The sequence below is a fragment of the Poromitra crassiceps genome (assembly GCF_964638095.1).
Source record: "Poromitra crassiceps genome assembly, contig: HAP1_SCAFFOLD_607, whole genome shotgun sequence".
Lineage (NCBI taxonomy): Eukaryota > Metazoa > Chordata > Actinopteri > Beryciformes > Melamphaidae > Poromitra > Poromitra crassiceps.
The window spans coordinates 85001-96301 of NW_028151801.1; the positions used below are offsets into that span (position 1 = coordinate 85001).

General features: G+C 47.6%; 1 protein-coding gene across 1 annotated transcript in view; it reads right to left on the minus strand.

The window, feature by feature from the left end:
• LOC310771403 (NADP-dependent malic enzyme-like) overlaps nt 1-5727 on the minus strand; it is a gene marked incomplete at both ends in the record, with an annotated part of 90720 nt that extends 84993 nt beyond the window's left edge. The window contains one exon of the mRNA XM_083664025.1: nt 5578-5727. Within this exon, the coding sequence (XP_083520151.1) occupies nt 5578-5727 (150 nt within the window). The remainder of the gene's footprint in view (nt 1-5577) is intronic.
• Nucleotides 5728-11301: the final 5574 nt, after the last annotated feature.

Consider the following 11301-nt stretch of genomic DNA (forward strand, 5'->3'; position numbering starts at 1 on the left):
GGACAACTATGGTTTCCTACTATCTTCAATGCACCCAAGGTAAGCATTTTAATAAAACGTGGATATACGTAATTAGGGGAACTGGGCATCCAAAAGTAATCAAAAGCATCCATGGTGGTAAATTAATAAATCATTCCAAGTCATCCCAAAGGTGTTCGATGGGGTTGAGGCCAGGACTGTATGGGTCATTGTCATGCAGAAACAGGAAAGGACCTTCCCAAACTGTTGCCACAAAGTTGGAAGCACACAATCATCTAGATAGAATGTCATGCGGTAGCGTTAAGATTTCCCAACACTGGAACTAAAGGGCCGAGTCCGAACCACGAAAAACCAGAACATTATTCCTCTTCTACCGAACGTCAGTCGACACTATGCATTCGGGCAAGTAGCGTTCTCCTGGCATCTGCCAAACCCAGAACTTTCTGTTGGACTGCCAGATGGTGAAGCATGATTCATCACACCAGAGAACGCGTTTCCATTGTTCCGAGTCCAGTGGTGGCGCCGGCGAGCTTTATACCACTCCAGCCAACGCTTGGCATTGTGCATGGTGAGCTTAGGCTTGTTTGCTGCTGTTCGGCCATGGAAAGCCACTTCATGAAGCTCAATCCTATGACAGTGCCACGTTGAAAGTCACTGAGTTCTTCAGTATGGCCAATTCTATGACAATGGCTGTCCATGGAGATTGTGCATGATTTTATACACCTGTCAGCAATGGGTGTGACTGGAATAAGCCTATCCACTAATTAGAATAGGTGTCTGCATACTTTTGATCAGGTAGCTTATTTGGTAATACAGATCTTCCTGCACTGCTGCTGCAGTAAGTGAAGACCCTGTTGAACAAAAGAAAGTGAAGGAAACACAAACACAATAAAGCCAAATCAAAAATGAGCATGAGGGATGTCTGGAGTGAAAAGGGGCTGGTCTCCATCAGAGACCTATACATAGATGGTCATTTCGCATCCTTTGAACTTCTGAAGGGGAAATTTGAGTTGCCCAACACGCATTGGTTCACCTACAAGTTAGACATTATGTTCAATCCAAGATTTGTGGTTTTGAAGTTCTCCCAAATGAACATGCTTTTTTTTATGTTTTGCTGAGCCCCCCTCACTCCAAGCATATTATTTCTAGATTTGTGTACCTGTTTGATGATTGTATCAGGGCCTCCACTGAGAGGATTAGAGAGGCATGGCAGGAGGAACTTGGTGTTGAGTTGTCTGAAATTATTTGGGACAGGAGTCTTTCTGTGGTCCAACTTTTCTCAATTAACAGCAGACACCAGCTGATTCAATTTAAAGTCACTCATCGACTTCACTATTCCAAGTCTAGATTGCACAGGATCTACCCTTCTGTCTCACCACTATGTGATAGGTGTCAGGTGTTAGAGGGCACACTGTCACACACTTTTTGGTTTTGTTCTTCACTATCCGGATTCTGGGCCAAAATATTTGACTGGTACTCTAAGGCCTATGGAATAGCCCTTCAGCCGGAGGCGGAACTTGCCATCTTCGGCTGTTCTGAATCTTCTCTACGGTTGTGCAGCAATATCTGACGCAGGGGATGACTGTCGCCAAGAGACTCATTCTAAAGGAGTGGAAGTCCCACTCTCCACCATCTTTTCAGTTGTGGCTGACGGACATGGTTTCGGTCGAACTCACTTCGGAAGTTCTCGACTATTTGGGACCCGTTCCTGGCCTACTTTGACGAGGTTAGAAATGAGTGACTCGTCCAGCTACTTTAACTCATTGAGTGCCATTGACGTCTAAAGATGTCAATTCAAATAGTAACGTAGAGTGCCATTGACGTCTAAAGACGTCAATTGCGTTTTTTGACGGTGGGACGTGGATCAAAGCCTGATGCATCTCCTGTAAAAATATGGGGGATTTTGAAGGTGTATAAGCTATTTTACGGACCCATTAGGTGGCGACAGTGCTCTCCGGATTAGAGAAAGATGAGAAAAAAGAGTAAAAGAAGCCGTGGGGAAACGGAAACCGATGCATGCTGGAGCTATAACGTTAGCTGTGAACAGCAGCCTGCTGTTCACAGCTGCTGCTCTGCTCTGCTCTGCTCTGCTCCCACAATTGAGCCTTTCTGTCTCTGTTGCGATAGTTTGTCCATATGATTAGTTGCCAGAAAAGGAGCACCCGACACCAGCGTCTTTCTGAAAAGTTAAATTATTCTCAGAGTGCTGGGAGCCGGCGCACAAAAACGGCGGAGCGCTGTGAAAATAGACGCTGGGTGCAGCGCGCGGGGGTGAGTTTCTCCCAGCTCCACCATGCAGGCTGTGTGTTAGTGTGGGGATGAGTTTCTCCCAGCTCCGGGATGCAGGCTGTGTGTTAGTGTGGGGATGAGTTTATCCCAGCTCCAGCATGCAGAGATTCGTCGCCTGACGCAGGTAGCAGAGATTCGAGCAGAGCCACCAGAGACACTCCCACGGAGGAGGAGTTTGCAGTTGAGGGGGGTGGGGCACGCAGGGCACCATACAACACCGACCCAGACAGCAGGCTCGATGGACAGATTGGCAAACACAAGCTGGAATACCTGATGCCCACCAGCAGTAAATCAAGACCAGCAAGAAGGTGTAGGGTCTGCGCACGCAGGGGCCAGCGCTGCTGGTTGCAGCTAAAAAATATTTTTTTGCCATCAAAATTCCTTTGTTTTTGCTGTTTTATTGAAGGAAATTACTGTTCAGATATTTGAGGTGTCACTACATCATAAAATATTAGCTTCAGACTCAGTGATGTGCTTGAAATGCTTCATTTCACAAAAGTCTCATTATCTCCAGTTCTAGTTTGAAACGTCTGTTTCTGGTGAAACCAACCTATCTACGGTAATACTGCTGATAACTAAAGAACGGAAAATGATACAAATAAACTTTTTTCTTCTGATGATACAAGAGAGTCTCATCGTTTTTGGGCGTGTTCGGTGTTTACATAGTAATATCACACAATATTCTGTGGGTCTTGAGAAATCACTGAAAACGCTCTGAAAGGGCTGGCACTGGGAGCGTCCGTTTTCCAGAAATGGCTGGCAGCCAATGAGTTAATGGACTCCTTAATTTATTATTATTATTATTTTATTTACAAGCACCTAAGCACCTTACACGTCTGGTAGCACTGTGTTGTAATGTCGGTATGTGTTGTTTGTTTTTTAGTTTTAGTTTTAGTTTTTTGTGTGTGTATCTGAGTTTGTTTCACTTTTGTTCTGAAAATTGAAAAATAAAATATTGAAAAAAAAAAAAAAATTAGCATGAGGCAGGCTGTGACTAGTCTCACAAGTCCAGACTCCAAATGAGATTGAGGCTACAGTGAGGTACCTCGCCCACAGTGATGGTAAATGGATTGCTGAGGCTTCAGATGGATATCCAAAGGGAGACACACGGATCAAGTGTATAGAGGTTTCTTTATTGACTAACGTTTCGACAAGTGTGTCTTCATCAGAGTCATGCCTCTGATGAAGACACAAAGGCCCCTATCTTTGCATCGGCGTAGTTTCTAGGCCGAGCGCCTGGCGCAGTGGGCGTGGACCAGCGCACTTGATATCTTGGTGTTGGCGCTACACGCAGCCTAAAGCATTACAACCACGCCTTTTAAGCGTAAAATTATGCACCGTCATGCTCATTGGATAAGTGCAATAAACGAATTGCACGCTTGCCTTTTAAGCTCCAATTCCAGTGGTCCAGCAAAACCAGACAAAAGCCAAGCGCTCTGCCCCCCCCCCCCCCCCCCTCCCTTCATCCAGTCTGTCTGTCTCCATATATAGGCTATTATTCCATATTATTATGCTTCTCAAACCAATCTAACTGCAGTTTAAATACTGGAAGCATGTAAATACGCTACACTATAGCAAGATCAAAGTGAAAAGACTGTTCTAAAGGCATCAGCTAGAAAAATATAGCCTATCCCTATATGATGAGATTAATAGATTGGTGAAAGTTTGTCCAGAAAGATATCGTTTTCTCTCCCCTGCTAGGATGGTAGGATATGCACATAAATATAGCCTACATGATGTAAAGTCATTGCATAAATGTGTTTTTATTGTAAAACTAAAACGTGAAGTAGAGCCAATTTATTGGAGCGGACATCACAGTAGGACATGACAGAAGCGCGTTACGCTGTTACTTATCTAAATCACGTTAAATCGACAAGGGACATATATAGGCCCAGGATGACATATAGGTTTCACATAGGGTGGTGTTTTCATTTCGATGTTTTATTTGGTCCAATATTGAAATGTTCTACAATTGCAGGTTGTGTTACCATTAAACATTATTTAAATCGACCTTTATATCTATTTCGGCTCATTTGGTTGCTATTTAGTAGCGAAATGGAGAAGCCCATTGCATGCTGGGACATTCACAGGCAGTGAACTTACAACTGCTTTTTCCTATGGGACGTGTGTTGTGTCTGTCTGAGCGAGGGAGTCAGAGAGAGACAGTCGTATTGTGCCTGTCAGACTGAGGAGAGAGGGAGAGAGTGACACAGAGAAGGGTGTCAGAGGGGAGCGCTCCGCACAACTGGCGCACTGAATAGGCCTGGTTTTCAAAAGCGCTAAGCGCTAAATTTACACCAGGTGGGAAGATATCATTAGGCCGATATTTAAGGCCGACACGCCCATTTCGCCCATTCTGGGACTGCGCCATGCCCATTTGGCCTAAAGCGCATTTGGCAGCGTAAAGCCATATTGATATCTTCCCGAGGCAGGCGCAAGGCACGTTTTTTTGCGTTTAAGGCCCGTTTTAGCGCCGAAGGCCTGTGGGAGAATAGGGCCCATTAAAGTGTACAGCTGGCACGCGAGTGGGGGTAAAACCGCCCATATATCTCAATGGGCTGACTCACCAAAGGACGGTGCTGCGACCCTACACTACAGGATTGGAGATTCAACAGGTACATAGACATCTGTTCAGATGTGCGTTTACTGCGGGAGTTAAATCCCCGATCCATGTCTGCCTGGGCTGGGCTAGCAGCTAAATGCTAACTATGCTGAATGGAGAGAACGGGGGATTTACCCCACCCTGACCACGCCCCCAGCCAGCTAACCCAGCGTTTATGACGAGGCATCGCCTCAACCTATAGGTGATTCATGGGATCATATGGCCACAGAATTATTTCTCTGGGTGTGAAAATGTTTCAATTTTTGATCAGAAAACAAGTAAGTACACAGCTTGAAACAGTAAAGATCTTGGCACCACAGGTCAGAGGTCACCACATAAACCACTGCCTCAACAAGAAAGAAACAAGCAATCAACAATGGAGGGTGTAAGATGGACTGACAGGAGAAAAAGGCTCCATCTGGAAGGCCTGTCGCCAGTTTCCAGTAGTAAGGAATAAGTTATAAACAAATCTAAGCGGTACAAAGTGAGTATTTATGCAATGCAGATTTATTTATTCATAGTTCAATAAAAATTGCACCTGAAAAGTACCAGAATTCCCCTAAAAATCAGATCAAGGTTGGGGGTGGAAAGTGAAGTGAAGTCTGTTTGTGTGTGTGTGTGTGTGCGTGCGTGTGTGTGTGTGTGTGTGTGTGTGTGTGTGTGTGTGTGTGTGTGTGGGTGTGTTTGTGCATGCGTGCGTGTCTCACCTTGGTCTCCTATATGCCAGGCCATATTGCTGGCAGGCGAGGCCCACAATGGGGGTGTAAATGATGGGCATAAACCTCTCGATGTCTGACGTTAGCACCCTGTAGAACAGCTTCTCATTGCGGTCCTGCAGTCCCATCAAAAACACATATCTAAAGACCGGGAGGAGGAAAACACCACATGTTAATCTTTAACATCTTGTAGACCCCTACCTGGTGAACTACAGAGAGGAATTTATGTAACTCAGGTGTCAAATGGTGTGTGTGTGTGTGTGTGTGTGTGTGTGTGTGTGTGTGTGTGTGTGTGTGTGTGTGTGTGTGTGTGTGTGTGTGGGTGTGTGTGTGTGTGTGTGTGTGTGTGTGTGGGTGTGGGTGTGTGTGCTTGCGTGTGTGTGCGCGCACGTGCGTGCATGTGTGTGGGTGTGTGTGCGTTGTGCGCGCACGTGTGTGTATGTGTGTGTGTGTGTATGTGTGTGTGTGTGTGTGTACGTGAGAAGCCCCAGACAGATTGGAGGGGCAGCGAGGGAAAATGCTTTGAGGGAAAGTATGTCAGAAAAGAAAGAAGGCAAGAGAAGGAAAGAGCACGCTACACTGTCTCATTTCATTTCAGCTTTGTGTTGTACAATAATTACACGTTGTACAGATACTTTTGTTTATATTCCAGACATTAGAAAAATACACAGAATACAAATCTGCCCCTCAGATAGCCAACACAAGCTCTTTGTTCTGATCGTACACTGAACGGGAACTGAAGGTTTGCATATGACCCGAATTAAGCGAAGCACGCCAGAGAGCGAGCCAGAGAGGGCTCTACTCCTAATCAGAGAACTTTCCATAAAGCCAAGTGCACAAGGTGCCTCTTGTTGAAGGGATGAAAAGCATGCCCGCCCTTTCTCCTCAGGTTAGGCCACAGCAGCTGCACATGGCCCGCCCTTTCTCCTGTAGGTTAGGCCACAGCAGCTGCACATGGCCCGCCCTTTCTCCTGTAGGTTAGGCCACAGCAGCTGCACATGGCCCACCCTTTCTCCTTAGGTTAGGCCACAGCAGCTGCACATGGCCCGCCCTTTCTCCTGTAGGTTAGGCCACAGCAGCTGCACATGGCCCACCCTTTCTCCTTAGGTTAGGCCACAGCAGCTGCACATGGCCCGCCCTTTCTCCTTAGGTTAGGCCACAGCAGCTGCACATGGCCCGCCCTTTCTCCTTAGGTTAGGCAACAGCAGCTGCACATGGCCCGCCCTTTCTCCTTAGGTTAGGCCACAGCAGCTGCACATGGCCGCCCTTTCTCCTCAGGTTAGGCCACAGCAGCTGCACATGGCCCGCCCTTTCTCCTGTAGGTTAGGCCACAGCAGCTGCACATGGCCGCCTTTCTCATTAGGTTAGGCCACAGCAGCTGCACATGGCCCACCCTTTCTCCTGTAGGTTAGGCCACAGCAGCTGCACATGGCCGCCCTTTCTCCTTAGGTTAGGCCACAGCAGCTGCACATGGCCTGCCCTTTCTCCTGTAGGTTAGGCCACAGCAGCTGCACATGGCCCGCCCTTTCTCCTTAGGTTAGGCCACAGCAGCTGCACATGGCCCGCCCTTTCTCCTTAGGTTAGGCAACAGCAGCTGCACATGGCCCGCCCTTTCTCCTTAGGTTAGGCCACAGCAGCTGCACATGGCCCGTCCTTTCTCCTGTAGGTTAGGCCACAGCAGCTGCACATGGCCGCCCTTTCTCCTCAGGTTAGGCCACAGCAGCTGCACATGGCCCGTCCTTTCTCCTGTAGGTTAGGCCACAGCAGCTGCACATGGCCGCCCTTTCTCATTAGGTTAGGCCACAGCAGCTGCACATGGCCCACCCTTTCTCCTGTAGGTTAGGCCACAGCAGCTGCACATGGCCGCCCTTTCTCATTAGGTTAGGCCACAGCAGCTGCACATGGCCGCCCTTTCTCATTAGGTTAGGCCACAGCAGCTGCACATGGCCCTCCGTTTCTCCTGTAGGTTAGGCCACAGCAGCTGCACATGGCCCACCCTTTCTCCTGTAGGTTAGGCCACAGCAGCTGCACATGGCCCACCCTTTCTCCTGTAGGTTAGGCCACAGCAGCTGCACATGGCCCGCCCTTTCTCCTTAGGTTAGGCCACAGCAGCTGCACATGGCCGCCCTTTCTCATTAGGTTAGGCCACAGCAGCTGCACATGGCCCGCCCTTTCTCCTGTAGGTTAGGCCACAGCAGCTGCACATGGCCGCCCTTTCTCATTAGGTTAGGCCACAGCAGCTGCACATGGCCCGCCCTTTTTCCTTAGGTTAGGCCACAGCAGCTGCACATGGCCGCCCTTTCTCCTGTAGGTTAGGCCACAGCAGCTGCACATGGCCGCCCTTTCTCATTAGGTTAGGCCACAGCAGCTGCACATGGCCCGCCCTTTTTCCTTAGGTTAGGCCACAGCAGCTGCACATGGCCCGCCCTTTCTCCTGTAGGTTAGGCACAGCAGCTGCACATGGCCCGCCCTTTCTCCTGTAGGTTAGGCCACAGCAGCTGCACATGGCCCGCCCTTTCTCCTGTAGGTTAGGCCACAGCAGCTGCACATGGCCGCCCTTTCTCATTAGGTTAGGCCACAGCAGCTGCACATGGCCCGCCCTTTTTCCTTAGGTTAGGCCACAGCAGCTGCACATGGCCCGCCCGTTCTCCTGTAGGTTAGGCCACAGCAGCTGCACATGGCCGCCCTTTCTCATTAGGTTAGGCCACAGCAGCTGCACATGGCCCGCCCTTTTTCCTTAGGTTAGGCCACAGCAGCTGCACATGGCCCGCCCTTTCTCCTGTAGGTTAGGCACAGCAGCTGCACATGGCCCGCCCTTTCTCCTGTAGGTTAGGCCACAGCAGCTGCACATGGCCGCCCTTTCTCATTAGGTTAGGCCACAGCAGCTGCACATGGCCCGCCCTTTTTCCTTAGGTTAGGCCACAGCAGCTGCACATGGTCCGCCCTTTCTCCTGTAGGTTAGGCCACAGCAGCTGCACATGGCCGCCCTTTCTCATTAGGTTAGGCCACAGCAGCTGCACATGGCCCGCCCTTTCTCCTGTAGGTTAGGCCACAGCAGCTGCACATGGCCGCCCTTTCTCATTAGGTTAGGCCACAGCAGCTGCACATGGCCGCCCTTTCTCATTAGGTTAGGCCACAGCAGCTGCACATGGCCCGCCCTTTCTCCTGTAGGTTAGGCACAGCAGCTGCACATGGCCCGCCCTTTCTCCTTAGGTTAGGCCACAGCAGCTGCACATGGCCCGCCCTTTCTCCTGTAGGTTAGGCACAGCAGCTGCACATGGCCCGCCCTTTCTCCTGTAGGTTAGGCACAGCAGCTGCACATGGCCCATCCTTTCTCCTGTAGGTCAGGCCACAGCAGCTGCACATGGCCGCGCTTTCTCCTTAGGTTAGGCCACAGCAGCTGCCCGCCCTTTCTCCCAGTGTTGGGCAGTAGCTTGCTACAAGTAGCGAAGCTATTTACCTTAACTACATTTCTCAGTAGCTTGGTGGTAGCATCGCTCGTTTTTAATCAATTAGCGTTTTCAGTAGCGAAGCTATTTATAGACCAAGTAGTGCGGTAGTGTCCCGCAAACGCTACAAGTTATTTCCCAAGAGAAAACCCATGAGGAAAGCTCCTACATGACTATATGGGACGGTGATAGTCTTTCTCCTGTAGGTTAGGCCACAGCAGCTGCACTATATTGGATGGTGATAGTCTCTTGTGAAAATAACTATTTTCATATTGCAGAACCAAATCCGTTTCTGCCACATGCAATATGTCATCGGGGGCCTCTATGTGCTTCATGGCGTAGAGCTGAAATGTCAGGTTCTGGAAATAAATTTGCCATGCATTTGTCCCATAGGGAATTTGATTATTAGCCGTAACACTTAAACAGTGTAGGGTAGACCAACCATGAGCTATCAGATGATGAACTGATTACATACATCTGCTCCTACAGAAGCCATCAGCCAAGTAGTAGTAGTCCAGCACAGCAGTTCATTTCCCCCCAAATGTCCCTAAAAATAAACAGATATTTGTATATCTTGTATGCTTCTTTTGGGTTTTCATATAAATTATTTAATATACTGTACACAGCACACAGTACATGTGTTTTCTGAATCTGTTATAAGCTTGTGATTCATTTGTTAGCTGGTTGGTTCGGTTCAGTGCTTAAAAAACAGAATTTTATTACAGGAAAAATGGAGAGGCAACATCACAGCTCTATTCCAATAACAGGACATGGTACTTATTGTTTGTGCTGCTCTGATTAAACTAATAAATCAGATGTTTGTCTCTCTCTGAAATCTTTATGATTTTGTCACATACTGCAGCTCCAGGTAATCTTCACTATACTGTACGCAAGCCTTCTTATCTGTGGCATGTACTGTACGGTGCAGTTCCTCAAAAACAATAGGGACAAAAAGAGGCAAGGAGCATAATCACCAAATCTTTCATTTGCCTTTCAGTGGAGGGGAATGGAAAGAAAGACATTTCAGAAACAGAAGTTGGGGCTATGTTAACAACTGGCTTAAGCTGAGACTAGAGTATTTATTCAATCTACCCCACTCTCTCACCATCCAAATCAGTTTGTTGCAACATTTTGCTGACTTCACTCATCAATGACAAGTAATTGCTCATTGAGTCATCCACCATATAGCTACATAGCTATGATTAAATCCCGGCATCACATCAAATCATTATTTTTTTAATACGACAGATTTTTTTTTCCTGTCACCTCTGCATGTGTGTTATTTTTTTGAAAGTCAACCCTTTCAGTTGCCTTATTTGATGCAGTTATACAGTTAAGAAGGTAATAGCTTATAGCTATAGCTGTTGATAACCTAAGAAGGTATGTGCGCTTGCCACACCCAGGAGAATGTGAACATTTACAGTACAGACAGGTTTATGAAGCAGGTTCAATGTTGATTTACTGAGTTCAGTATTTCCTTTATAGACAACCAGCCGAGGCAGCCAGTACATAATCTATCTCTATCTTAATCTATTAGCCTGAGTGATCAAGCTGCTCTGCTCTTTCCCGCGACTCTTTCCGCACCAGCAGTCCAGTTCTGTAACAATCTTGTTGGATCTGAGGTTTCCCTTTATTTGTACCACATTATATACTGTAACATTTTAGTTGGCAGACTCGTTGAACATCCATTTCCTCTGTAGACAACATCAAAGTAGGTACTTCATTCACTCCGTAATTTCAGATCAGAAGCATACGACTTGGATGCAGTGTTGCTCCGTTTGCCTTAAGATCCCAAAATCATTCAAAAATAATGATGAATGCTTGTGAAAGGGCACATTGAGAGCCTAGATAGCTGCTGATTGGATCTGAATGGAATGGCATGTGTAGTGAGAGTTTTGAGTTATGGTCATTGAAAATAAGTGACAGCGTCTCACAGTAAATACCAAAGAAGGATTCAGAGGACTTGGGGAACAGACTGTATGTAAACATAGCAAGCCTGAGCAATGGCGGGGCAAATAGCAGTCCTTAATCCACTGGACCAAAGCCCATAGCTGGAAGGCACTCCAGACCCAGAGACAGATTGTCAGTGACATTGATAGGGCATGGGAATGGCTGTTTTACATGTTGATCCTGTCATGTTGCTATGCGTCACTCCAATGGAAAATTAGGTGCCTATTAGGCAGCTATATAGGGCGTGTTGTGCTCAAATCCGGTCTCACCACGAAAAATCAACTCAACTCACCCATCCTCGACTTTACAAGTGACA